The sequence below is a fragment of the Macaca mulatta genome, chromosome 14, assembly GCF_049350105.2.
Source record: "Macaca mulatta isolate MMU2019108-1 chromosome 14, T2T-MMU8v2.0, whole genome shotgun sequence".
NCBI lineage: Eukaryota > Metazoa > Chordata > Mammalia > Primates > Cercopithecidae > Macaca > Macaca mulatta.
The window spans coordinates 2,192,993-2,220,115 of record NC_133419.1 but is presented as its reverse complement, the minus strand read 5'-3'; the positions used below and the strand labels follow the sequence as shown (position 1 = coordinate 2,220,115).

Here is a 27,123-nt window from a genome sequence, read left to right as displayed (position 1 = left end):
ATGGAAAGTTCTGGAGATAGATGGTGGTGATGGTTGCACAACGATGTGAATGTATGTAATGCCACAAACCATACACTTAAAAATGGTTAAGATGGTAAATTTTATGTGATGTATATTTGACTACAATTTGCTGAATGCACCATTGCTGGTTTGAAGGTGGAGGGGCTGCGGGAGCAGGGACAAGGACGTGGGAACCTGAGTCCTACAGCCATGAGGAGCCGACTTGTCAACAGCCTGAATGGTCCTGGAGGCACACGCTTCCCTGGAGCCTCCAGATGAGAGTGCAGCCCACCAAGGCCTGACGTCAGCCCGAGAGACCCCTCGCAGGGCACCCGCTGAGCACACCCGGACTTCTGCCCTGGAGAGCTGAGAGATCATAAATGGTCACTGCTTGCAGTCCTTACGTCTGTGCTGCTGCTTACACAGCATAGAAAACCGTTGCAGCTTGTGTCTGGGTGGAGCCCTCCAGGGCGTGGACCACCGGTGTCTGCAAGTCAGCCCTGGGCTGCTGCCTCCAGCGTGGCTTCCTTTGTGCTTGCACCCGGCCCGTTCCCATGGAGGGATTTGGTGAGCTACTCCTACCCTTGCGTCTGTTCCCAATGGAGGCTGGCTCTCTGGCTGGGCCTTCACTCACTCCCCTCCTCACAGCTCGGACCCTCCCCTCAGGGATCCCATGAGGGCTGACAGCAGGGGCGTCTTCACCTCTGTGGGCAGGCAGGTGGTGGGAGAGGGGCCCAGGCGCAGCATCACTGTCCTGCAGCCACCGAAGACTACCCGAGTATCTTCTTGGATCAATAGCATCTGCTTCGGAGCGGAGACAATGTGCGGGTCCACCCTGGGAGCGTCTGAAGACGCTGGGCTCCTGGGGCTGGCGGCCACATGCTCTGAGGAGCAAGGGGATCATGAGGCTGTGGTGGAATGTTCTACAGGGGACCTGTGAAGCTACTGTGGAATGTTCTAGAGGGGATCATGGGGCTGTGGTGGAATGTTCTACAGGGGACCTGTGAGGCTACTGTGGAATGTTCTAGAGGGAATCATGGGGCTGTTGCAGAATGTTCTAGAGGGATTATGGAGCTGCTGTGGAATGTTCTAGGGGGACTGTGAGGCTGTTGTAGAATGCAGAGGACCCAGGGATGGGGGCTTGGATGGCCAAGAGCAAGTGGGTGGGTTAATGGGCATGGTAGGCAGAGACAGGCCAGCTCCATGGGGGCAGGAAGAGCTGCCTGGCTTCGGGTTGGACCCTCCCTGCCCCCTAAGCATGAGGAGCTCCGGGGTATTCAAGCACAGAGATCCTGGCCTGGGGCTGTAATCTGGGGGCCCAGAAGCATCCATCTCCAGGTCTTGGCAAGGCCTGGTACAAGCAAAGGGGGGTCCCCATGTGGGCTATGGGGTGCAGTGCATCAGGTCTGGAAACTCTTCAGGTCTCCCACCCCACCCTGGCACTCAGTCACCCCCAAAGCGTTTCCTCTACGGCATCAGCCTGCGGCTTGGTCCGGGGCTCCCTCCCGGTGGCTGTCTCGAGCGGAGCTGGAGGACCTTCCAGAGAGGGTGGGGGCAGCAGGGGGCCCTACCGTGGGGCCAGGGTGTATTGGCCCTTGCGGTCCAAGCTGCAGCCAGAGCGGATGGCAAACCACAGGAATGAGCTGAGGAGCAAGGCGGACACCTGGGAGGGAGACACCCGAGGCTGCCCCACTGCTCCAGGCTGGGGGTGCCCCTCCCCAGAAAGCATCAGGACTCTGCAGTGGGAGGGGGCGGCCCAGCTGCAGGAGGCAAACACTGTCACAGCGGACCAGCTCCTCGAGGTTGGCAGCCAGTGAGGCCCAGGACCAGAGAGCCTGTCCCGGGTCACCATTCCATCTGAGTCAGGCGCTGGGCAGGCTGAGGGGCAGGAGGTAGGAAGGGGCGGTGAGGGAGGCGAGGGGGTACCGTGAGGGCCAGGCTGATGCTGGTCAGGCTGGAGGCGACCTGCTGGTGTATCCTCAGGAAGCTCCGGATGCCCTGAAGGCAGTCCTACGAGAGGGCAGCAGGCATGGCACCCGCCCTGACCGGCCCTCCCTGCCTGGACAAGCGGCTTCTGTGGGGCCATGGAGCTGCAGCGCCCACCTAGGCCAATGCCAGGGCAGCAGGGAGGTGGGTGTAGCACATTCCTGGGAAGCCCCCAGGGCTCTAGGGAAAGGCAGCACAAGCAGGTGAAGCCCAATGGGACAGGGCTGGCCCCTGTGGGCACCCGGGCACTGCCCTGGGCCCAGCAGGTGCTGTCTCCCAGCTGTCCTGAGTGTCCATCTTGGGCCACACATTGGCTCCCCTAGGCCGGGCCACTTCTAATTCACTCTGGGTTCCCAGCATCTAGCCCAGGGCCGGGTACAGCGCCTTGGTGACCAGAGGACGATGACTAACAGGGAGGGCGGGAAGCCAGCTGGTGGAGGGATGCGAGGGGAGTCCCCGCACTGTCCCAGGGTCCTGGTTCCATCCCGGGCTTCCAGTGCCACCCCAGGGCATGGCACGAGAGGCATCTTTCCAGAAAAGGGAGGTGACAGGCCTGTCTCTGAACCCTGGAGATGGTGGCAACTGGGGCAGGCTGTGGAGGCCTCTGTAGGGTGTCAGGGCTCACCCTCCTGCCCCCCACAGGCAGGTCTGCCTCCCTCCTGCCCATGCCTATCCATCTGGGTGGCTCCGTGCCCGCCACCTGTGCTGGCTTTTCCGGCTCCCCAGGAGGCTTTGCAGTCAGGCCCATGGCCCTGCCATCCCCAGGGTGCTCAAGGCAGGCCCTCGCTCCTGTTTTTCAGTCGGGGGACCTCGGACCTCTCCTTGGGTGGCACAGGGATCCTGACTGTCAGCCCTATCCCTGATGCTGCTGGTGCCTCCCCAGCAGTGTCCCCAGCACCGGCCCTTCTGCCCTCAGAGCCTGGGCTGTGGCTCCACCCCTTGCCAGGCCTCCAGCCATTTGCTCTCGTCCCCTCTGTTCTTGGAGGGTGGCCAGGTGCCTCCCACTGTGAGATAGGGTGGGTTTGTTTCCAGGACAGTAGGGGAGAGGAGCAGGGAGGGGGCAGGGTGGGCTGGGGGAGGGCTGCTGGGCACCGGGAGAAAGAGCGGAGGGCCCAGGTTGTCCCAGGGCTCTGGGAGGAAAGCCTTCTTGGCCTCGGGCCCCGCTCTGTTGTTGCTGAAGCCCTGGCCACACCCTAGCCTACGCTGACCCTCTGGCCTCGCTTCTCCTCCTCTGAGTGCCCTTCCACTCCTTCTGATGCCCCCCAGGACGCCTGCACCCTTCCCCCTAGATAGAGCCCACCATGCTGGTCCTGCAGCCCTTGGCACGGAGCCCTCATGGGTGCACTCCAAGAGGCTTCTGTGGGCTCAGCTGGCCTTGGGAAGCCCCGAAACTGGAACTGACTTGAAGGAGTGAACGGCGCATCAGGCCTGCGTCCAGCTGGGCAAAGGGGCCTGTGTCTATGTCTTGAGCCTAGCCCGGCCGCCTGACAGGCTTGGTGTGCCGTGAACCCTAACTAGCCTCCGATCACACCAGAACCTTCCCTGAGCCCTTCAGCGGGCAGGTCCCAAGGGTCTAGGGAGACCAAGGTGGGGGGTGGTGGGAGGATGGCTCTGGGTCTCGGGGTTGGGCCCCAGGGTGTCCAGCCCCTGAGGGTCTTGCCTGGCCAGCCTCCAGGTCCCCCCCTCACCTCTCTTGCCGCCTCCTGTCCCTGACATAGGTCAGCCTCTGTGCTCCCCAGACGGCTGAAAGGAGACCTCTTCCCACAGCACAGAAACTACAAGAACAGAAGGGAGGGAGTGGTGATGGGCTTCCGAGACCCCAGGAGGCGGGCAGCACATATGGGGAAACTGAGGCACCACAAGGCTCCAGGTGGGGTTCCCTGCAGGCCAGGGCTGGGGCTCCGGGTATTGCAGCTGCCTCTGCTGGGGGCTCCAGCCATTGTGCAGCCGGGGCCTGGTGAGGGGAGCTTTCTCAAGTCGCGCTGCCTGCGCGCTGGGGAGGGAACTCCTGCTGGAGCCAGGCAGCTTCCCCGCCCTGCTCACGGGCCGTGTGTGCTTTTTTTTTAAGTAGAGACAAGGTCTCCCTATGTTGCTCAGGCTGGTCTCGAACTCCTGGGCTCAAGCAATTCAGCTGCCTCAACCTCCTCCCAAAGTGCTAGGATTACAGGCGTGAGCCACTATGTTTGGCCCCGTATTTGCTTTAATGCTCTTGAAATCCTCCAGTGTTTCTGAATAAGGGGCCCTGCCCTCCCATTTTGCACTGGGCCTCGAGAATCTGGTAGGCGGCCCTGTCCCGGGCAGACAGAGGATGGGGGCTTTGTGCCGCCAGCCCTGAGGGGCAGCTCTGGCCTATGTCCTGGAACCCCTTAGTGCCTGGCCAGACCTCACACTGGCCACCCTGTGCCTGTTCTCTGAACTGCAGTCCAAACAGAGGCTGACCGCCCTGCCACCCAGCCGTCCCCACGCTCACCGTGTCCTGGATGGCCGCCAGCTCCTGCCGCCCGACGTGGGACGTGCCTTTCATCGTCTGCTCATATACCAGGTCGTAGGTGTCCAGCATGGCATCCTCCACCTACACCGAGAGACCACGGGGAGGTCCTGGCCCTGGTGAGAGATCCAGGGACACAGCCCCCTCCCCACAACATCCCAAAGGCTGGTGGGCCCTTAGTGGAGTGAAGTCCCAGCACCGCCCTCCTCGCAGCAGGTGGATCTCCCCAAGGGGTAGCCTGGATCCCTGGGCAGCCAGTCACAGTGCCTCCCAACATCAACAGTGGGGCCTCCACACAATGGCCGTCAGTGTGGCCCTCCTGCCCCCAGAGGGTCCTGCAGGGTAAATCGAGGCCACGCTCTGCATCTGCCTCTCCTGTGGTCTTACAAGGTCAGCTCAGGGAAGTTTCCATCACGCTACTGTTGACCTGGAAATGGGGGATGGAGCTGGGCCTGGTGGAAAAGGCTTGAGAGACCCTGTGCCAGGACCTCAGCTCCCACAAAGCTGGGGGATTCTAGGTCTTTCCCCAGAATCACCCAGCTGCCTTCCAGAACCCCGGGCAGCTGGGCTCTGGGTAAGGCTTTTGACCAGAGAAGCCTTGGGCACCTGGAGTCAGATCTGGGTGGACGAGGCCACTGTGGGGCAGGGGGTGGAGAAGGTGGAAGGTGACGGGGCCTGGCTGGATGTGCCATCTGCACTCCACACCCTAATACCACCTGGACCTCATGTCTCCACCCTCCTAAGCAAGATGCTGTCCCCTGCCAAGTTACCCCTTCAAAGACAAACTGGAATCTCGCCTCCTACGGGAAGGCTTCTGTGACTGCTCCAGGAGTCACTGGTCTCCTGGCTCAGGGCGAGGCCCTCTTTGAGGTCCCTACCCTCTGATGTCTCCTTCCTGCCTCAGAGGCCCTCAGTTCTCCCCCAAATGCCATGCTGACAGTCAGGACACATGGAGGGGTGCTCAGCAGTTGCCCTAAAGGGCTGGGGGAGAATGGAAGCCCCAGGCCTGCTCTGGCCGCTCACACCTGCCCTCCAGAAAGGAAGGGTGGCTTCCCGCGGTCCTCATTGCACTGGGGCCCAGCCCCCGTAGCAGCTCTGACAGCGGCCAACTGGGTGGGCAGTGGGCAGTGGAGGCTCTCGGTCAGCCCTGCCCTAGCCTGGAGGCCCCAACAGGAGTCAGATGGACTTTCCAGGCCAAACTTGGCTCCTGACCCTAATGCATCCCTCCCACTGATGGCTAATAAAAGACAGACCACTCTCCATGAGTCATCCCCAACTCAGCCAGCCTTGTCCTCCCCGCAGTGCCCTGGGGGGCAGGTGCCAAGCTGGCCACACCACTGTTGGCCTGGGCGGGGGCCTTGTTCAGCCTCAGCGTCTGTGAGTGTGAAATGGGGGTGGAGTCTGGCCTGGCCATTGTGTCCTCATGGGTGGAGGTCCTGGTGAGGACCGGAGGCCTGGTGGAGTGGGCCTGGGGTTGGCTCAGACCTACCCTCCTGCTTCCCTCCCAACTCCAGTGACTGTCCTCATTGTCAGGCGCCTGCCATGGCCCAGGGAGGACACGGGTGCCTCTGAGGCTCTGAGCTAGGTGTCCTTATTACTGCAGCAGGGGCGAGAGTGACAACGCCTGCTAGTGGCTGAGGGGCTTGCTCTGCCCGGCTCTTCCCGCTCTTTCCGCTCTTCCCGCTCTGCCCGCTCTGCCTGCTCTACCTGCTCTGCCCGGCTCTGCCTGCTCTGCCTGGCTCTGTCTGCTCTCCCTGCTCTGCCTGCTCTCCCTGCTCTCCCTGCTCCACCTGGCTCTGCCTGCTCTGCCTGGCCCTGCCTGGCCCTGCCAAGCAGCTCTCCCCACGACTGAGGAAGCAGAGCTCAGCAAGGTAGGCCTCCTGCCCCAAAGCCTGGCTCTAGAGGGCCCTGGAGGCCAGGCCGGCCACTCCCCACGGGGCCTGGGCTCCTAGGTGATGCTTCACCAACTGTCTCCATCCCAGGGGATGAAGGACCCTGGGGCCTGTGTTTCTCAGGACACCTGGGGGCAGGTGCGCCCTGAAGGGTACCAATGCACTGAGCTCCATCTTCCGGTGCCCGGGGGGTGCTTCAGGACAAAGACCTGGAGCAGCAGGGCCAGCGCAGAATTCCCGGTTGCTGGACCCACCCGACCTGCTGTGTGTTTCTCCAACCCCTGCCCAGACTGAGGCCTGAAGTCCAGGGGTCCCCGCTGGGGCTTCCCCCCACGACCAGATCGTCCCTGGTGTCTGCCTGGGCTCAGCGGCCCTGACTCCATCCCGTGTCTGCTGAAAGTGCTCAGGAAGGTACAGACAGGTCCTGGCGGCGGGTGGGGACCAGGAGCTGCAGGAGACCTGTGGACCCGCCCCACAGGTCCAGAGCCGGCTCTGGCCTGAGCCCACTCGGTGGCTGGAGGATCCAGGGAGGGAAGTGGCTCCAGGGTGGGGCCAGACTGCGAGGATGAGGCTGCACCCCACACTGCTGTACTTAATTCGAGCATGAATTATTCCCGATGCAGACTCGTCCGGGGACAGGGGGAAGGTTGCAGCAAAGTGACTCTCAGGCCTGGAGGAGAACGTAATTAATAGCCCTCAAGCTCCACATTCATCCCTGAAGCCTGGTCCATGCCTCCTGCCCGCATGAGCGTCCCAGGGAAGTGGCAGCCAGGACTTCCTGGGGCAAGGATTGGGGAAGGGGAGGGGCACCCTACTACTCTCAGTGCTGGGCCAGGGTCTGTGGCCACGGGGCACTGCCAAGGGCATGTGGCGGGTCCCTTCCCTCCTGCAACCTCTGCCTTTCCATCCGCAGGGCTGCCACATGAGTCACGCTGACCCTGTGTTCAGGACACCTCAGGGGCCCTGTGGGGAGGTACAGGGGGAAAGGGTGAACGGGCCGGGCTGGGATCTGGACCCCCGGCTCTCACTTCAACATTTCTGGTGCCAGCAGCTTGGGCCCTTTGGTCTTTGCCGCTGTCTGTGCTGCCAGCAGGACCTTGTTGGACAGGGATCCCGAGGTTGAAGCCCGTTAGGCTCTGGTGGGCCCTGAGGGCAAAGGGCAGGAGGTGGGATGTGCAACCACCCCTCCTGCTCAGGCCCTGGCCCCTGGCACCACAGCTACCCCATCCACACCCAGCACAGCTCCGAGTGAGTTCCATGTCCTAGAGGACCAGCCTGGGCAACGGGGCACGGCAGGGGGCACGCAGGTAAGGGGGAAGAGTCTTTGCACACACCCGGCCATTCCTACCCATGCAGCCCCTGGGTCTCGGTGCTCCCTTCACAGAAAAGGAAACTGAGGCCCAGGAAGGTTAAGTAGCTTGCCCAAGGGTGCCCCAAGGACACTGACTTCATATTCAGAGCTCCTTCGCCCAGGCCACCTCTGTGGCCACCAGGCCTGACACGGATGATGTCGGAAGTCAAGACCCACTGGGAGGGGCCGATGGGGCCCAGAGGCCCAGGAGGAAGTCCCAGTGCCTTGCCTGGGGTCAGGCAAGGCCCTGAGAACTGACCCCTGAAGGCCAGCTGGGCGCACGGGCCAGACAAAGATGGTGTGTGTGGGGGATGCTACTTGGGGCCGGGACAGGCCATAGGCAAGCCCGGCTGGGGCATCTATCTTTTTGCACCCCCTTCCCTTCCTGGAGAGCAGGCCCCAGCTGTGTTCTGTCCTGTAGCCCTTGCATGGCCCCCTCCCCTCCAGAATTTTGCTTCCAGGGTCAGAGCCATAAACACACAGAAGCATGGGGCATGGGCTGCAGCTGCCCCAGACGAGCCCGGGCACCCTGGCAGCTGTCTTGACCTCGGCCACCTCCACTGTGACCCAGACCTCAAACGAGCCTAGACCACCCCACAATGGACAGGAAACGTGAGGCCAAAACACGGACCTGGCCCAGCTCATCACTCTGGTAAGACTACTGTGCCAATCCTCAAAGCCACAGCCCTCTTTAGGGGGCTCAGTCCCTCTGGGATCCTTCTGGGCCTGAGAAAATGATGTTTCTCCCACCTGGTTCAGGTGGTTCATCCCAAATGATGCCAGAGGTGGGCAGACTCTTTGGGGCCAAGAGCCTTTGGGGGTAAGCCTGAAGCCCCCTCCAGCCCTGGCACTGCCAGGGTAACTTTGAGCTCCCCCCATCCATGGAGGGCCTGAGTCCCCCCATCTGCAAACCACGGTGGGGGCCACCACACTCAGGCTGCCAGCACGGCTCAAGAACTGGCACAGCAGGCGCCCTGCAGAGCTCAGCCAGAGGACCTGCCTGCCACCAGCCTCAGCATCTATCATGGCCAAGCTTGTGTTTGGGGGCCCTGGGCAACCAGGCACTTGAATACACAAGGCCACTAGGACTCCAGCTAGGGCTCCAAGAAATCACCTCTTGTGACTTGCCAGGCTCTCCTGCCCCACTCGATGACCCTGCCTGCAGCTGTCCCTGGCACTACCCAGCTGCCCTGGGGGCTCTCACCAGGTCTGGGCTCTCAAGGGGAAGGTGGGGCTGGCTCTGTTACTGAGCTCTCATTCTCTGCTGGGCCAGGGAGGCCTCCTTCCTCTCCAAGCTGCTGGCCTTTCCACAGGGACGCCCTTGGCCCCTGCTCAGGGTCAGCTAGACCAGCCCGTCCTCCAGGCAGGTCAGCATCCAGCACGGAAGGATGGGTGGCGTCCTGTGGAGCGGGTGGAGGCTGCGACACCCCAGCCCGTGGGTCTCCAGGCACTGTCCCCCCCACCAGGCCTCCATCAGGAGCGGGGGCCCTCAGGTCTCATGTTCTGGAACACTCTGCTCCTTCCAGTCAACCCCTAAGGCCAAGCCAGTGACTTTCCTCCTTCTTCCTCCTCATTCCCTCCCCCAAACCTGAGGGGCATCAGCTCAGGAGGGGGTGGGCTGAGGGGCTTCAAGAAAATGAGGCTGGGGCGAAGGCCTGGGTACAGCATAGGTCCCTCCCCACCAGGGAGCTGCTGGCCCTCACTCACCTCCAGCGCTTGGCCTCCCTGCAGCCTCAGACAGGGGAAACCCAGGCTGCGGCCTCCCCCACCCCACCCGGTCAGTGCAAGCCTGGAAGCTGGGGCTGCCCCTCCCCGGACTGCTCCCCCGTACCCAGGTGCCCACTGGCTTGCTGGGGGACTCTCTGCTGCAGGGTAGGGGCAGCTGGTGCTCACCTGGGTGGGGCTGTGGAGTCTCCAGAACACCAGCTGCACCTGTGTGCAGAACGCCAGCGAGAAGCACAGGAAGCCCTGGGGGCAGAGCGGGCCGGTCACTGTGGGGGGCGGTCACTGTGGGGGGCCGGTCACTGTGGGGGGGCTGGACACTGAGGGGGGCGGTCACTGTGTGGAGGAGGCCAGTCACTAAGAAGGGGTTGGTCATTGTTGGGGGGGGCTGGTCACAGTGGGGGGGCTGGTCACTTTTGGGGCACCAGTCACTGTTGGGGGGCCTGTCACTGCAGGGGTGGTGGTCACTGAGGGGGGACCAATCACTGTTGGGGGGCAGTCACTGAGGAGGGGCCAGTCACTGTGGGGGGCTGGTCACTGTGGGGGGCTGGTCACTGTGGGGGGGCCTGTCACTGCGGGGAGGCCTGTCACTTTGGGGGGGCCTGTCACTCTGGGGGGCCAGTCACTGCGGGGGGGGGCCTGTCACTGTGGGGGGCTGGTCACTGCAGTGGCCTGGCCAATCACTGAGGGGCCTGGTAGGGTCTGGCAGGCCTGGGCAGGGCAGTGCCCTCAGGCTGTGCCCCCAGCGGGATGCTTGGTTGAGGCATGGATCTGAGCCCCGCTCCCCACTGCCTGAGAGGGAGACTTGGCCTGGGGAGAGCATGGGCGCTGGGTCCGTGGGTTCCATAGCACCTTCCCATCCCCTTCCTGGGCGCTTTTTGGGAATTCGTCCCTTGTTCTCCCATTTTGGCCCCCAGGGACCTGTTGATGGCAGCACCGCACCCCTGCCCGGGAAGGGCAGGGCGCCCCTGAGAAGATGGAGACCTCTGCCCACTGGGGCTGCTTCCTGAGGGGCATGGACCTGGACAGGGCCGGGCAGAGCCTGCCCTGAGCCTGAGCCTCTCCAGGGCCGGTGCTGTAGGCTCTTCTGTTTTGCCTTCTTTTCTGAAACAAGCCACCAGCTAGCCCAGCACTGGTGAGGTTTGGGACAGATATGGCGCCTGTTCAGGATGCTGTGGCCTCTCTCTTTGCAGGTGAGCCCACCTCCCTCACCTCCCTTTCTCTCCATACTCTGCCTGGGTCCCCATGGCCTGGCCAACCACTGTCCCCTCTCTCTCACTGGTGCCAGTGCCCCTAGTTGTGGAGTGGGGCGTTCTCCGGCGGAAACGTCTGCTCACCAGCCCCCGGCATTGCCCCATTGTTCTTTTGGCCGGGGCTTCCAGGCTTTTGAGAGCCCCTTTGCAGAAGCTGGGGAACACGAGAGACCCCCCCTGAGAGCAGACAGATGCCCCCGACACGGTTTTATGGAGGGCGGCAGAGGTCACCCAGGCTAAGAACCCTGGGGATGTCCTCCCACTCAGGGTCTGGGCGACCACCTTTGCCTTCGTGCTGGTGCCCTGAGCCTGGGGATGTCCCCCAACTCGGGGTCTGGGCGGCTGCCTTTGCCTTCATGCTGGTGCCCTGAGGACCCGGAGTACCTGATGGTGAGTCTAGCCGCCGACCAGGCAGCTCCCCCAGGAGTCCTGAGGCCCTGGTGAAATGCCAGCCCCCGCAGGCAGCACTGTGCCCAGCTGGGTGGTCCACAGGCTGAGGCAGGTTGGGTCTGGGCCCTTCTAACCCTGGGCCCCATTCAGGGTGACACCAGGAGCATGGGTGTCCGTGGAATAGACCCACACATGCTGGCAGGCGGGCAGCAACAATGCCGGCATGCCAGGGGAAGCTGGTCAAGAGGGGCGTGGAAAGAGCTGGGGAGCCCTGCTGGCCCCCAAACACAGGCGAGAGCATGGGGCCTCCAGCCCTGCAGGGACGGGGCGCTGGCGGCTCCCCATGACCCTCCTGCCTGCCCTGGAGGCTGCAAGGCCTGATGGGCGATGGCCTGGGAGCTGCCTCCTCCTCCTCTCTTTACTCCTCCTCCTTCCTCTTCCTCCTCCTCCTTCCACCCTCCTCCTCTTTCTTCTCTTCACCTTTCCTCTTTTCTCTTTCCTCCTCCTTCCCCCTCCTCCATCTCCTCATCCCTTGTCCTCCCTCCTCCTCCCTCTTCTTCCCTTCTCCCCCTCCCTCCTTCTTCTCCCCCTCCATCCCCCTCCTCTCCCTCCCTCTCCCTCCCCCCCTTCTCCTCTTCCCTCCTTTTCCTCCCCTTCCCTCTCCCTCTTTCTCCCTCCTTCTCCTCTTCCCTCCTCCTTCTTTGTCCTCCTCCTCCTCCTTCTTGCTGGCTGAAGGCCACCGTCCCCATCTGGAAGCTATCACTCAGTGCTGCCTCCCAGGCTTGAGGCGCTGAGCCAGCTCAGGAGACCAGCATTTTCCAGAAACCTTTTCATTCCTCAGGAGAAACAGCATCCACAGTCTCTCTCTCTCTCTCTCTCCCCCCACCAACCCCCTGTGCAGAGAGGATCTTGGGCGGTGGATGGGCCCATGCAGACCTCCTCAAGGTCTTCACCATCAGAGGCTGCTGGGTGGTCAGGTCTGCCCTGGCCATTTTCTTTCTCCTCATTCTAGATGGAAATAAATACATACATAAGCGAATTGAATGTGCTTCCTTGGGCAGCGCTGCCAGCTCTGCTCTCTCAGCCCAGCAAGCTCTTTCATTTCCTGTGCGAGAGGCCAGCTAGGGGAGAGGCCGGAGGGGTGGGGGCAGGCAGGAAAGGGCCTTGTGGGGAGCATCCAGGCACCCAGCCCACTGGAAAAAATCTTTCCACTCCCTGCTCCCTATCCCTAGCCCCTTGACCTGTGCTCGTGCATGCAGACACACACACAGATGTGCCAGATGCAACACGCAGACACCACACCCATATGGCAACAGGGGCAGGTGAAGACCGGTAACAGATACTTGCACACACGCACACGCAGAGGCACCTGCACACACACACTCATGCACATGCACACACACACTCATGCACACACATGCACACACGTATATTTGCACACACATACACATAAGTTCACCTTCATGCACACACATGCATGCAGCTCAACTGGGTAGATCTCCCAGCTCCCTGCTGTGGCCATGCTGAGCTCACCATCCAGGCCGGGTCTAAGTACACTGGGGCTTGAGGGGTGCGCTGGAGCCCACCCAGCTCGGACTGGAGTGTCCTCAGGACCCCAGCCCAGTGCAGGCATCCAGCTGGGGGCCTCCCAGGCTGCTCTACAAGCCTGAACCGCATATCAAGTCACCCTGGCCTTGAGGCTGGCTGGGGACACAGAACCCGAGCCCAGGTGCTCGCTGACCGCCTTGGCCACAGATCAGGGTGCTAGGCTGGTTTGTCCATGGGGGCAAGGTGGGGTGGGAAAGGCTGGTGACCGGGACAGGACCCCCGTGGCCCAGCTGGCTTCTGTATATGTGGCCTCAGGCCCAGCACCATGGCGCCCCCTGGTGGATGGTGCTGCAGCCCCAGTGCCGGTTCTTTCTGGGCCTCCAGCTCAGACCTGGACCCCTTGGCCTGGCCCTGTTGCCAGCCTTTCCTTCCATCCAGGTGTCCCTTTGCAGGCCACACACCCTCTTGAGGGGCAGACTACTTGCCTTGTCATCTCCCCATTGGGGCCTCCCACCTGGCCCTGAAGCCAGATAGCATAGGCTGGGGTTGTCCCTGCCCACGCTCCTGTGCCCCAGAGCAGGAATCCTGGCTAGTGCTGGAGCTGCTGGGTCCTTCTCTGCTCCCCATGGGCCCACCCAGGGCTGGTTGGCCCCGCAGCAGCTCCAGGAGGTGACTCTATTCCTATCCTTGGAGACATTTATAAACCAGGGTCATTAAACAAGCATTTGCTGAACTTGAAGGCTGAGCTGAGATCCCTGCCAGCCCTGGGGACCCAGGAGGCTGTGCCCTCAGGGACTTCCAGAGTGGTCCAGCTTCACAGGCCAGACAGGAGAGCAAAGCCCCCAGCACAAGCTCCTCACGGCTGGAATGGGGAGACAGGAGGCTAGAAGGACAGGTGGGACCCCAGGGCGCCAGGGAGGAGCTGCCTTAGCTGTGGTGAGAGAGAAGGGCTGTGGGCCTGGCAGGGGCAGGACAGGCGTGGGGAGGCTGCCGCCAGGTGGGGTCTGCGATGACCTTCGAGGGCCCTCAAGGACCAAGACAGAAGCCCATGGGGAGGAGTAGGAATGGGGGCGACAAGGGGCCACTGCTATGGGGTGGGGTGGAGGGGCCTATGGGGCCTCGGGGCTGGGGAGACACCCCCAGCAGCTCAGGAGAACCCAGGCTGGAGAGCTCAAGAGGCATTTCCCTTGCCCGGCCCGGCCTCCTCCGAACAGGAAATGGGGTGCTCCCAGTGCCCTCCCAGAGCTTGCTGGGCAATCGAATCAGACCCTCCCAGGGACTTTGGAAACAGCTCCCATTGTGCGGAGCACCATCTCTCTCTTTCAGGGCTCCTATAGGAACCCTTGCTGGGCGTGTGGATGACAAGGTGAGGTAGGGCCTGGTGGAGGAGACTTGGCTACCCAGGTGGGGGGTCTCGACTGGTCAGCATCCCTGGGACCTCTGTTTCTGCCTAGTCACTCAGGTGTGGGGGTGGCGCACAGGCCTGCCAGCTCTTCACTCCTTCCTGATTCTTTTCTGGGGACATGGGCATCTGGGAACACAATGAACTCACCCCCGCCATGAGGCCCTGGGCCTCCCTCACGGTGCCCGCAGCGCTCAGCACGGCTCCCAGGGTCAGGAGGCCCACCAGGCTCAACCCCGCAGAGAAGGCTGGTTGGGAGGAGAGAGGAGGAGGGTTGGGGTGCCCAGGACAGGTCCTGAGTGCACACAGCCTGGGTCTGAAATCTAACTTCGGAGTCAGGGGCTGTGCGGGACTTCTGGGGGGCTCTGAGTGGGCGCCGTCTCTCCACCAGACAGGGCCCTGAGGGAAGGAGGAGGGAGGCGGGACTCGTTCAGCCTGGGGGACCGCCCCTCCTTCCCTCTTTTCCTCCCTGCCCTCCCTGCCTGTGGGGCTATCTTAGAAGCCACATGCTCCCCGCCATGCCCTAGTGACAAGTGGCCGGACTGGAGCTGTCATCTTATCAGTCCAGACCTGGACCTGGGCCCCAGGCGTCCTCCTCCAGGGAGGCCCTGGTCCTAAGACCTGGGGAAAAGCAGTGGGTTCTAAGGCAGCATTTTCCCCATATCTGCCCCCCGGGCTGCAGCCCTCCTGGGCCCCCTAAGCTCCTGCCTGAGAGTCCCCTGCAGGTCTGGTTCCGGCATCCCCTCATTAAAGGGGCCTTCCTCAGCCTTACCCCCAAGTGGCCCCAGCAGACCCTGGCTCTCGCTCCCGCTCTCTGAATGTTGGATAAGTCGCTGCTGAGTCTCTGCAGGGAGGCGTCTGGCTAGAGCAGCCCCACCCCTGCCCACCCATGTCCCAGGTCCTGAGTGGAACATCAGCCATGTGGAGCCCTCATGGACCTGCTGAGCCCGGCCCCAGGCCACTCCCAGGTGGCGCCTGCCTGGGATTCAGCCCTGACTGCACAGAGCCAGGTCCTGACCCTGCCCAACATATACCCACACTGTGCCCACGCTCCTGTGGGGCACAAGAGTCAGGCAGGAACACCGGCTATCACCCAGACCCGAGGCTCTGTCCAGGGGAGCTAGGACTCCAGGGCAGCCCCTCCCTGCCCCTGACCACCTCTGGCTCCTGCCCAGGGCCTGGCACCACTCCGCCAGTGAGACGTCCAGCTGGGCTCAGCTCCTACCAGCCGCCCTTGCACCCAAAGCCCCTCCCGATGCAGCCAGGCCTGGACCTCGCTTACCCCATTGGTGCACAGCCTGGTACGGGTTCTTCTCCAGGGACGCTCGGCGAATGACAGCAAAGTGGGCCCCGAAGTAGGTGAAAGTCACCATGGTGGCCACAGAGAGGCCCAGCAGCTGTGGATAGGACAGACTCAGAGTGTGGGACACGGGACTGCTGCAGGATGGGGCAGCTTGGGCCCAGGGGACAGGGCTGGGGCTCTCTCCAGCTTCCTGGTCCCGTGACAGGCTCAGCTGCAGGGATTCCCAGTGTTTCTGTGGAGTGGTCTCAGGGGGCCTTCACTGCAGACGCCCAGCACACTCACAGGCACTCACACACGGTAGACGCATACACACACAGCCCAGCTTCCCCAGACACCCAGGACCTCTGATCATGCTGTCTACGGAGTGGGATGAGCCCCACCCCTGTGCCAGCACCCTCCTGGGCAGGAAGGGGGGACGATCCCTGGAGCCCGGTAACCAGTGCTCCTCCGCCCCAGCTCGCCCCAGGCCTCGGCCCCACTCAGGCCTCCTCCGGGCTCTGTGCTGCCTGCCCCTCAGGAGGAGAGAGGGGGCTGCCCATGGCGGTCACTGCCTGTGACTGTCTGCCACCAGGAGCCCCAGACACATGTCTACGAGGGCAGGACAGGGACAGTAGGGCTGGTGTGTGTGTGAGAGGAGGGGTAATCCCCATGCTGAGGCCCTGCCACCCCTCACCCCTTCTCACCCCCACCCACCACCCACTCCTGCCCAACCTGCCTGTTACCAAGATAAAGAAGCAGGTGACCAGCATCTGGCATTTGGCAACCCTGACTCGACTCCAAGGCCCCATGACGGCTCCTCTCCTCTCTTCTCTTCTTCTCCCCTCCCCTCCCTTCCCCTCCCTGTGGTTTCCAGCTGGGCAGGGGCCTCAGACCGCAGCTCCCTGCCCAAGAGGTAGGTTGCATCCGCCTCTTTGTCTGTCTGTCAACATCGCCCTAGGACCGAGCTGCTGGGTGCCCCGGAAGAAGGGCAGGCAGGAAGGGGAGGGGCAGTGAGATTGGCTCCCCCCTCAACCTCACCCTGGTATCCCCAGCCCAGCCCAAGACACCAGGGCGTTTGCCGACATCTGAGGCCCTTCTTGGTGTGGCCACCGAGGACAGTGCTGAGAGGGGGAAGGTCATGGGCAGAGCTGGGTGTGGGATGCAGAGGAAACAGTGCCTGGGGAAGAGGAGGTGAGCTGCCCGTCCTGGGAGTGTGCAAGTGTGGACTGGGCCTTGGGGGCGTAATCCTTGCAGGAATTTGGAGATGGGGTCTCCTTGGAACATCGTTACTGAGGTGTTCTTAGGAAACACCCTTTGAAATGTCCTGTGACAGCTTACGTTTTGAGAAGGTCGTTGGTTTTTAACCCTTCATGGGCGGCACTAATGGGTATTTTGTTGCAGAGCCTTCTTGGTGCCACAGGGGTAGGCTGGGGCCTCACTCACACCCACATGGGGCCTCCAGGGGGAGGCTTTGTAAACCTCGAATTTGTAATTACACAAAGCCGTGTCATTACCCGTGGGTGGGCACAGCGCTGCCGCCCCAATACAGGCAGGGTTTCCGTGGGCCTCTGGGGCAGGGTGGGCCGGAAGAGTGTGAAGATGCTCCCGGTGAGTCCGCCGTTCAGGGGCCACTCCCGGCCCTCCCAGGGGTGCTCTGCTCGCCCCTCGGTGCTGGAATTGCTCCTCCTACATTTGGTCGGCACCTCAGCGACGGGGAGGGGACCCCCAGACCTGCAGGCATGGCAACCCCAGCGTGGCTGTGGGAAGAGGGCCCAGCTGCTGCCCACTCAGGAGTGCTGCTGGAGGAACTGCTCAGGCCACCTCCTCCCTCCCTCGGCGGAGAAGCAGGGACAACCAGGACCCCTGTCCAGCCCAGCAACCCCCGGCAGCACCTTCTGCAACTCGGGCCCCCAGGAATTCCCACCCTGAGTCTGTGGGGGCTTGTGGAGACCTCAGATGCCTGGTACCCACAGTGTCACTTCAGCTGGAGGCCTAGGTGTGGCTCAGGCTGGGGCGCAGGTATGGATCTAGGGGTGGCAGCAAGAGTGAAGGTACCAGGTCTAGGGCCTGGAGGCCCCCGGGCTGTGCAAGTGGCCAGCTTGTCCTCTCCAGGGAAGATGAGCTGCTCTTGGCTATGTCCGGCTCATCCCTGGAATTCTTTCTCCAACCTTGACCTCCCTGGAGCTGGTGAGGCAGGCTTGGAACACCACCCGCTTATGGGGTGCCTCTTCGCCAGGTCTCAAGAATTTTGGAGCAGGGCAGGCCTGGGTTCTTGACCTGTCCTGGTGGGCACCTTCTCACACCAGTGCTGTGCCCAGGTGGCCTCACTTGTCATCTCAAAGTGGCGTCAAACTCCCGGACAGGTGGACGGGAACCCTAGGCTGGCCCTCCAGAGACCAGGTCTGACCACAGCCCCCCTCCCTGTGCCCCACCAGCAGGGGCAGGGAGCCAGGGGAACCCCCACTCCTTTTGCTGGGCCGCACCCTCCCACCCAGACACCCCCTCTGCAAGAGGAAGTGGCTTGTTGAGGGGAAGCCACTGTGAGGCTGTTGCCCACCCCACACACCCCTGCCCACCCCACACACCCCTGTCCACCCCACACACCCTGCCCATCCCACACATCCCTGTCCACCCCACACACCCCTGCCCACCCCACACATCCCTGTCCACCCCACACACCCTTGCCCACCCCACAAACCCCTGCCCACCTCACACATCCCTGCCCACCCCACACACCCCTGCCCACCCCACACATCCCTGTCCACCCCACACACCCCTGCCCACCCCACAAACCCCTGCCCACCTCACACATCCCTGCCCACCCCACACACCTCTGTCCACGCCACACATCCCTGCCCACTCCACACACCCCTGCCCACCCCACACATCCCTGCCCACCCCACACACCCCTACCCACCCCACACATCCCTGCCCACTCCACACACCCCTGTCCACCCCACATAGCCCTGCAAACCCCACACACCCCTGCCCACCCCACACACCCCTGCCCACCCCACACATCCCTGTCCACCCCACACACCCCTGCCCACCCCACACACCCCTGCCCACCCCACACATCCCTGTCCACCCCACACACCCCTGCCCACCCCAAACACCCCTGCCCACCCCACACATCCCTGTCCACCCCACACATCCCTGTCCACCCCACACATCCCTGTCCACCCCCCACACCCCTGCCCACCTCACACACCCCTGCCCACCCCACACATCCCTGCCCACCCCACACACCCCTGCCCACCCCACACACCTCTGTCCACCTAACATGCCCCTGCCTACCCCACACAGCCCTGCCCATCCTCACACACCCATGCCCACCCTACACACCCCTGCCAACCCCACATGCCCCTGCCCACCCCACACAGCCCTGCCCACCTACTCTGGAGGTGGTGCCAGCCCCTGGGAGCCTGGAAGGCTCCTAGAGCGCGGGTTCAGCCCCAAGGAGCTGGCCCAGGAGGACAGCTGCCCCCACCCCTACCCCACCAAGGAGCCTGTCCTAAGGGCTGGGCCCCACTGCAAGCTGGCCTAGGGTCCCCTGGCTTTATTTCCAGGGAAGAGATCGGGCGTGGACGCGTGTGCGGGTGTGGGCGCGTGTGCGGGTGTGGGCGCGTGTGCGGGTGTGGGCGCGTGTGCGGGTGTGGGCGCGTGTGCGGGTGTGGAGGTGTGTGCGGGTGTGGAGGTGTGTGCGGGTGTGGAGGTGTGTGCGGGTGTGGATGTGTGTGCGGGTGTGGACGCGTGTGCGGGTGTGGATGTGTGTGCGGGTGTGGATGTGTATGCATGCATATGTGACAGTGTTTACCCGCCAGAGACTTCCTTTTTCCTCTCTCCTTCCTGTGAATTCCTGGGTCCCAGGTGCGCCTGCTCGCTCCACAACGTCCTTACCCACCAGGAGGCGCCTGGCTCAGGGATGCCACCTGCAGCTGCCCAGCCCTCCGCCCATGACGCCCTTGTTCCACCTGCCACTGCTCATGAAACTATGGATCACCCAGCTCTGCACTGGCTTGCCTGTTGCTGCTGTCGCAGTTTACCTGGGCAGTTGCCCCTGGTTATCCGGCTGGGGTGGGACTTGGACTTAGAAGCAGGCCTGGGAGGACTGGGAGGCTGCGTCCTCGGGCCAGGAGGTGGCAGCCTCTACCTTCCTGAGACAGGGACCCTTTCTTGTCCATCACAGGTGAGCAGCCGGGCTCTGGGGCCTGGAGCCTGGGGGCCCCTGTGCTGTCTGTGAGTGCGGCCCCTTCCATCGGGGAGGCACTCAAGAGCTTCCCACCTGTGTCACAGGGAGTGGGGCCTGGAGCTTGAAGAGACCTGTGGGGGCCACGTGGGTGCCTGAATCTGGCTCCTCTCTGTCCTTTGACTTGATTCTGAAATTGTCCCTGCAGCACAGATGCACCCCGGGAGCTGCCTTTACAGCCTCTCCTGAGCCCAGGGAGGAGGAGGGCAGCTCCCCTTCTGGATCACCCTAGGCCTGGGTCAGCTGGGCGGGTCCCAGGGGACCTCTGAACCCCCACTGCCTGGGCAGCCCCCTTCCCCTGGAGGGACTCTGGCCTGTCCCTTGAGAGCCAAGATCATACTCAAACCGGGTTCTGGGCTCTGGGCACTGCTCTGCTCTCAACCAAAGGAGGTTCTGGGGCGTGGCAGCCAGAGTGATCTCTGCTTAGGGCGGTTTCTGGTGAGTTCTGATATCTCAAACCCCAGCATCAGGGCCAGGGCAGACAAAAGAAGAGTGAGCTGGTCAGGGATGCCCCAGTGGGGAGCTCGTTCACAACCTTTAAGGAGGGCAGGGCACAGCTCAGCAAGGGTGGCCATGAGGCCCTGGGCTTGTGGCTGAGATGGCAACTGGCTCTGGCAGTGATTGGAACAGTCCAGTCCATGGCCTTCCCTCTCAGTGCCATGGGCTGCTGCCTCCACTGGCCAACTCCAGTGGGCATTGATGGGCACTCTGCTTCCCCCACCGCCCCTGGGAGCCTAGACTCTGCCTTCAGTGACGGCAGAGGGAACCCAGGGATGGTGCCCCTTCAAAGACACAGCTGTCTCCCAGGGGAGTCTAAAGGGATCCCACACATGTGTCACAGATGCCAGGGACAGACTGTAGGGGAGGTGTCTCCATCCACATCCACGCTGTGCCACCCACTAGTTTGTGGGGCCGGGCACCACCAAGCCTGCTGTCCTGCCTGGGCCACTCCAGCCTGGGCTGAGACTCGGCACCCCGTGGGAGTGGAGGAGTGGGGCAGAGGCAGGAGATGCCCAGGGTAAGAGCCAGATGCCTTTAGAGTGACCCCCTGGGCCTGGGCAGGACTGGGGGCAGGGGAAGACCCGCTGGCAGAAAAATGCACATCGGACCCTCCTCCTAATGGTCCCCACACTCCCTGTGCAGACAAGGCAGACTGCAGGGCAGAAGCTTGCAACCCCATTCCTGGTGGTCAGTGTGCTTTATTTAGCCCTTGATGAACAGACTGTTTCATGACAAACGGGGGCAGTGAGCTCCCGACACCTTTAAAGCTGCAGTGTTGCCTCTCTCAGGAACCTAGAAGTGAACGACCATCCCCATTCAGGCCAGACCCTGATGCTCAAGGGTCAGGGCCCAGGCCTGTTGCCAGGCTGCCCTCTCTCTTGGACAGGTGCAGGGACCCTTGGGAGGGGCACAAGGTTGCAGAGGATCTTTAAGCAGAGTGAGGAATATGGTGAGAGAAAGCCTTAGGAGGCGGGTTCAGTGTCAGCGTTCACTATGGACAGAATCGTTTTCCTGCATAATTCATAGGTTGAAGCCTTGCCCCCCAATGAGATAGTGTTAGGAAGTGGATCTCTGGGAGGTAATTAGGGACAGATGAGGACATGAAGGTCCCTGGTCCCATAGAATTAGTGCCCTTATACGAAGAGTCATTTAGGAGCTCCCTCTTCTCTCTTTCTCTCTCCTTACATGCACTGAAGGATAGCTGTATGAAGACACAGAGAGAAGGCGGCCGTCTGCAAGCCAGGAAGAGAGCCCTCACAAAGACTGGAATCAGCAGCACCTTGATGTTGGACTTTCAGTCTCCAGAACTGCAAGAAATAAGCACCTGCTGTTTACATGCCCAGCCCTTGGTGCTTCCTTATGGCAGTTGGAGCTAACTGAGACAGCTCCCAGCACTCACCCATTCATTCATTCATTCATTCATTCATTCGTTCATTTACCTCATGTCTACTGAACAGCTCTGGGATGGCTCTGGGAAGCTGTGAGTCACATATATTGCCCCAGCAATGTGTGAAATATGTTTAGAGACAGTGGGGAGCAGAGAGGGTAGACGCCCTGAGAACCCCAGCAGGGCTGGCCAGAAACACAGGCCTTGTTGGGCTGAGGCTGGCATGGGGTGAACTTGGGAGCCTTGGGGGCAGAGGTGATAGATGTGGGGTGTTTAAAGGCAGTGAGACCAAGAAGGGAGATGGATGGTGCCCCCCCATGCCAGGCTTTGCCAGCCTCCCAACACATGAGTGTTCACCCGCCTGGATGAGACACCGCCGTGGACTTGGGAGTGAAGATGGTGAATTTGGGCAATGCTGGAGACCATGCAGGTGGGAGGTGGGACAGGGGCAAGAGGCCGGGGCCCAGGCAGGAGCCGACAGCCTGCCAGTGCTCCCCTGAGAAGCAACCTCAGTGGGTGGCTTGGGGTCTGCTGGGCTGCCCCCACACTGACACCCTGGCTGCAGGGCCCCCTGTGTCCCCAGTGATGGCTCTCGGGATGGCTGTGTGGCCTACTCAGAGCCATCCCTGCAGCCCATGATCTCTGGGTCACCAGTTGCCAGAAGTGTCCCCCCTGCCTTGGGCAGAGGCTGAGCACCCCAGAGTGGGAGGGAAGGTGCAGTGGGGGCTCAGCCAACACTGCTCAGCCTTAGAGTCCATCACATGTGGACTGCACCCCGGCGTCAGCCAGAGTGATCTCTGCTTAGGGTGGTTTCCAGTGAGTTCTGATATCTCAAACACCAGCATCAGGGCCAGGGCAGACAAAAGAAGAGTGAGCTGGTCAGGGGTGCCCCAGTGGGGAGCTCATTCACAACCTTTAAGGAGGGCAGGGCACAGCCCAGCAGGGGTGGCCACGAGGCCCTGGGCTTGTGGCTGAGATGGCAACTGGCTCTGGCAGTGATTGGAACAGTCCAGTCCACGGAACCCTGTGGCCTTGGCCGGAGGCTCATGGTGCCACAGGAACTGGAGCAATGGGTGGCCTCCCTCACCTGGTGCCCAAGTAAAGGAGGACTGTGTGCCCCTGAGGAAGGACGTTGCCATACTCTCACAAATTTACATTATTCTTCTCTCCCCCAGTCTCCCCTCAGGGACCTGCAGCCATTTGCTGGGGTGGCTAGTCTGTCCTCAGACTCAGGGGACTTACTGGACACTAACTCTACCCTGACACCCACTCCTGGGGACACAAACACCCGTCAGATCTAATAGTCAGAGGAGGGGCGTGTGGAGGCCAGGGTACTCATGGAGCTCTAGCTCAGGTCCAACTCTCGGTGGGTGCAGAGGTCACTTCCCTAGCCTCAGACAGGTGAGTAAATGGACTTATGTGGCAGCCAGCAGAGTCCCCACATGTGTCCCCTGACCTGAGGGGTGGGGGCTGCTATGGTGGGAAAGGCCAAGTAGAAGCCATGGGGTGAACTCTGCCTAGGAAAATCGTCAGTCAAAAGCAACCTGCGGCCCTGGAAGGACCACAAAGGTCAGTGCTGCCATTGAGGACTTGGAAGATGCAGGGTGACGACCACTATGGCAGCCTCGTTCCACTCATTAAATTGGCTTGTGTGGAAGACAGGGGGGTCCTGGAGAAGGAAGGACAGTGAATTCTGGTAAACTTAACCAGGACTCCAATTGCAACTGCTGTTCCAGATATGACTACTGATCACCGGGGCAAATCAAAGCATCCCTGGACACCGGGTCTACAACCATTGATCTGGTGAAAGCTTTGATTTTTAATATAGATCTTATTTTTTAGAGCAGTTTCATGTTTACAGAGAAATTGAGCATATTTGAGAGTTCTCATATAGCACCTCTCCCCACACACAGTTTCCCTTATTATTAATATCTGGAATTAGTGTGATACATCTTTGCAACTGATGAACCAATGTTGACCTAGTCATTGATCAGGTTATATGAGGGTTCACTCTTGGTGTGTACATTCTATGAGTTTGGGCAAATGTGTAATGGCATGTCTCCACTATTACAGTATCATACAGAATTATTTTACTGCCCTAAAATCTGTCTGTGCTCCATTTATTCTTCCCTCCGTCTCCACTGACTCCTGGAAACCACTGATCTTTTCATTGTCTGCATAGTTTTACTTTTTCCAAAACGTCACATAGTGGGAAATTATACAACCTGAAAAGATAGGTAGACTTCTTCAGATTGGCTTCTTTCACTTGGCAATATGCATTTAAGGTTCCTTCACATCTTTCCATGCCATGATAGTTCATTTTTCTTTATCACTGAATAATATTCCATTCCTTGCGTGTACTAGAATTTGTTTATCCATTCACGTATTGAAGAACTTCCTGGTTGCTTCCAAGTTTTGACAATTATAAATAAAGCTGTACAAACATTAATGTCAAGGTCCTTGGGTAGACGTACGTTTTCAGCTTATTTGGGTAAACACCTAGGGCATGATTGCTGGATCATATGGTAAGACTATATTTGGTTTTGTAAGAAACCACCAAACTATTTTCCAAAGTGGCTGTCCCATGTTGCATTTCCACCAACAATGACAGAGTTCCTGTTGCTCCATGCTCTTGCCACCATTTGGTGATGTCAATGAGTTCCTGTTGCTCCATTCTCTTGCTACCATTTAGTGGTGTCAGTGTTTTGGATTTTGGTTATTCTTATAGGCATCTCATTGTTGTTTTAATTTGCAATTCTCTAATGACATGTGATACGAAACCTCTTTTCATGGGCTCATTTGCCATCTGTGCATCTTCTTTGGTGAGGAGTCTGTTCATAATTTTTCCTATTTTTACATTCAGTTGTTTGTTTTTTCATTGTTGAGTTTTAGGAGTTCTTTGACTATTTTGGAGGCAAGTCCTTTATTAGATATGTGTTTTGCAAAGATTTTCTCCCACTCTGTGGCTTGTCTTTTCATTCTTTTAACGGTGTCTTTTGCAAAGTAGAAGTCTTTACATGTTAATGAAGTCCAGCTTATCAGCTATGATCTGATGAATGCTTTTGATTCCTTGATACCTCTGAGTAAAGGCCACCAGAAGCTAGTTGCTTTCAACTGGCAAGGGCAGGAATACACGTGCACTGTCCTGCTCTGGGGTACATCAACTCTAGGTCATAATCTAGTCAACAGCTACCTTGACCAGCTTTCCCTTCCACAACCTTTCCCCTGGCTGGTTGCACTGACAATGGCAGCTGATCTTGCTGCAGAACTGGTCTGCAAACCTGGTGAGCAGAACTGGCAGTGACACAAGCACAACTTGATAATATGGTGTGTGCTGGGGAGGGTGGGGAATGAATTCCATACAAATTGGGGCCCTGACCCTTTGATGAAATTGCTGGGGTTCCAGTGGTCTGGGCCATGCTGTGATCTATGTCTGACCCTTCCTTCTACCTCAGAGGAAGCACAGTGCCTCGTGGGTGTCTTTGGATCTTGGAGGCAGCTCATATGTGATATCCCGACCCATGTAGGAATGACCTAAAATGCTGTCTGCTTTCTGTGAGTCCCAGAACAAGAGAAGGCTCTGCAGCAAGTGCATGTGGCCATGAAAGCTGCTGAGCAACTTGAGCCATGGGACCAACAGATCCTATGGCATTTGAGGTGTCTGTGGCAGATAAGGATGCTGTGTAGGGGCCATGATAGGCTCCTGCAGTTGAATCACAGACTGATGGCAGTCAAGCTCTGCCATCATCTGTGGATAACTCTGTGGATTGCATCTAGTCCTTCAGAGAGACTGGACAGGCCACCAAGTCACCATGTGATTGGAACTATACATCATGAGTGGGATGTTGCTGAACCCAGCAAGCCATAGAGTCGGGCTTGCATAGCTATGTTCTGTCTTCAAGTGGAAGCAGCATATACAACTCGGGGGGCTCAGGCAGGCCCTGAAGACACAAGCAAGTTACATGTAAAAGTGGCTCCAACACCTGTGGTCCCTACTCCTGCCATTCTGCAGTCACTCTCTCAGCCAGCACCTGTGGCTTCGTAGGAAGTTCCCTGCAGCCTGATCATTGTGGAAGAACAAGTCTGGTCCCAGCTTACAGATGCTTCTGCATGATACACACGGATGACCATGGAGCTCAGCCCCTCTGAGCAATGGTAGTGAAGGGAAGGGCTCCCAGTGGGCAGAACTCTGGGCAGGGTCCCTGGGTGTTTTCATTTTGCCTGGAAGGAGAGGTCAGAGCTACAGGTTCCACCCACTCATGATCAGTTGCTCCTGGCTCGGCCAGATGGATGGTCAGGGACTTGGAAGGAACGCATTTGGGAAAACGGTAACAGGAGGTGTGGGGAAGTATTGTGTGGTTAGAGCCCTCTGAAAGGGCGGAGTGTGAAGATCCTTGCAGCCCACGTGTCATTTGCCAAAGAGCAACCGCCTCAGCCGAGGAGAAGCTCACTGACCAGGTAGATAAGACAGCCCTTTCTTCGGCCATCAGTCAGGCTCCTTCCCCAGCCACCCTTCATTGCCAGTGGGCTGGTGAAGACAGGGACTGAGGTAGCTGGGATGGAGGTCACACATAGGCTCAGCACAGGAGCTCCACTCACCAAGGCCCATCCACTAAGTGCCCGCCTGCCCCAGTGTTGCAGGGGATCTACCAGCTTCCAGGTGGAGTGGATGATATGAGACAGCTGCCGGCATGGAACTGGCACTGCTGTACTTTCACCAGGATAGAGGCTTGCTCTGCAGGTGGACTGGCCCTCCGTGCCCACGGTGCTTTTGCTGAAACCACCTGTGGACTCTGGCGCGCCTCATTCAGCATTCTCACACTGCTGCTCAAGGAATTCGCCACAGTTAATGGAGTAGGGCAAAGGCCCCATGCTCGTGACTTTGAAGTTCTTCTGTGGTCCTCCTCTCCCCGAAGCAGCTCACAAACATGACCGTGGAATGGCCTTCTGGAGACTCACATGGTGCCTGCTGAGTGGGGACGCTTTGCAGAACGGGCTGTGTCCTCCAGGAGGCGGTCCAGGCTCTGAATTAAAGTCAGTCTGTGGAGTGGTTTCTCCTGCAGCCCAGACCTCATGGTTCTGGGAGTCAAGGAGGGGAAGCAGCAATGGCTTCTCTTTCACCCTCATGAAATTCTGCTGGTCATGTGTTTGCTCCCTGTCCTCACAACTCTAGGTCTTCTTGGTGTAGAAGTCTGAGTTCTCGAGGGAGGAGGGTTTCCCGCAGAGGCACCACAATGGCTCCACCAGACTGGAAGGTGAAATTGCACCAGGTCATTTTGGGATCCTCACTGCAGAAAATCAACAGGTAAAGAAGGCAGTTACTGCCCGGGCCAGGGGACTGATTTTATCAGGCAGAATCGGCCGGGTTGCACAAGGAGGATGAAGAGGAGCACGTCTGGAATGCGGAGGGTCCCCTGCAGCGCCTCTTCATGTTCCCATGTCCTGTGATTAAAATCATGGAAAACCATCACCCCCGATCCAAGCAGGGCCACTCATGACCCAGGCTCTCCAGGAATGAAGGCTTAGGTCATCCCACCGGGCAAAGAGCCACATCAGCTGAGTGCTTGCAGAGGCAAAGGCTATGCGGGAGACGGAGGCTGAAACGCTAGTTCCCGCTGCACGGCTGCTGCAGAAATGAAGCCTACAATAGATGTGGGTGTTTTCTTCTTATT

General features: G+C 60.1%; 2 protein-coding genes and 1 long non-coding RNA gene across 14 annotated transcripts; 2 read left to right on the top strand and 1 right to left on the bottom strand.

The window, feature by feature from the left end:
* Positions 1-81: 81 nt before the first annotated feature.
* Positions 82-16,308, bottom strand: TSPAN32 (tetraspanin 32). Of its 12 annotated transcripts, XM_015113358.3 has the most exons (10): positions 16,058-16,308; positions 15,315-15,429; positions 14,183-14,280; positions 9,611-9,685; positions 4,457-4,558; positions 3,675-3,761; positions 1,927-2,010; positions 1,572-1,663; positions 703-884; positions 82-366 (listed from the first exon to the last, which is right to left on the bottom strand). In XM_015113358.3, the coding sequence occupies exons 1-10, from the start codon at positions 16,121-16,123 to the stop codon at positions 305-307; spliced, it is 963 nt and encodes a 320-aa protein (XP_014968844.3). In that variant the 5' UTR covers positions 16,124-16,308; the 3' UTR covers positions 82-304. The 12 variants fall into 12 exon arrangements, with proteins under 12 accessions (XP_014968844.3, XP_077817842.1, XP_077817844.1 ...); XM_077961716.1 differs by lacking the exon at positions 1,927-2,010; XM_028833053.2 differs by having other exon boundaries at positions 285-884.
* Positions 5,916-12,121, top strand: LOC144334044 (uncharacterized). The gene is made up of 5 exons (XR_013403408.1): positions 5,916-6,777; positions 6,990-8,369; positions 10,357-10,632; positions 10,960-11,082; positions 11,984-12,121. It is a non-coding gene; the product is annotated as an uncharacterized LOC144334044 (long non-coding RNA).
* A 56-nt stretch (positions 16,309-16,364) lies between the features above and the next one.
* Positions 16,365-19,475, top strand: C14H11orf21 (chromosome 14 C11orf21 homolog). Its single transcript, XM_028833059.2, is given in 4 exon segments — positions 16,365-16,505; positions 17,621-17,714; positions 19,222-19,416; positions 19,419-19,475. Coding segments are annotated over 4 exon segments (399 nt in total). The 5' UTR covers positions 16,365-16,452.
* Positions 19,476-27,123: the final 7,648 nt, after the last annotated feature.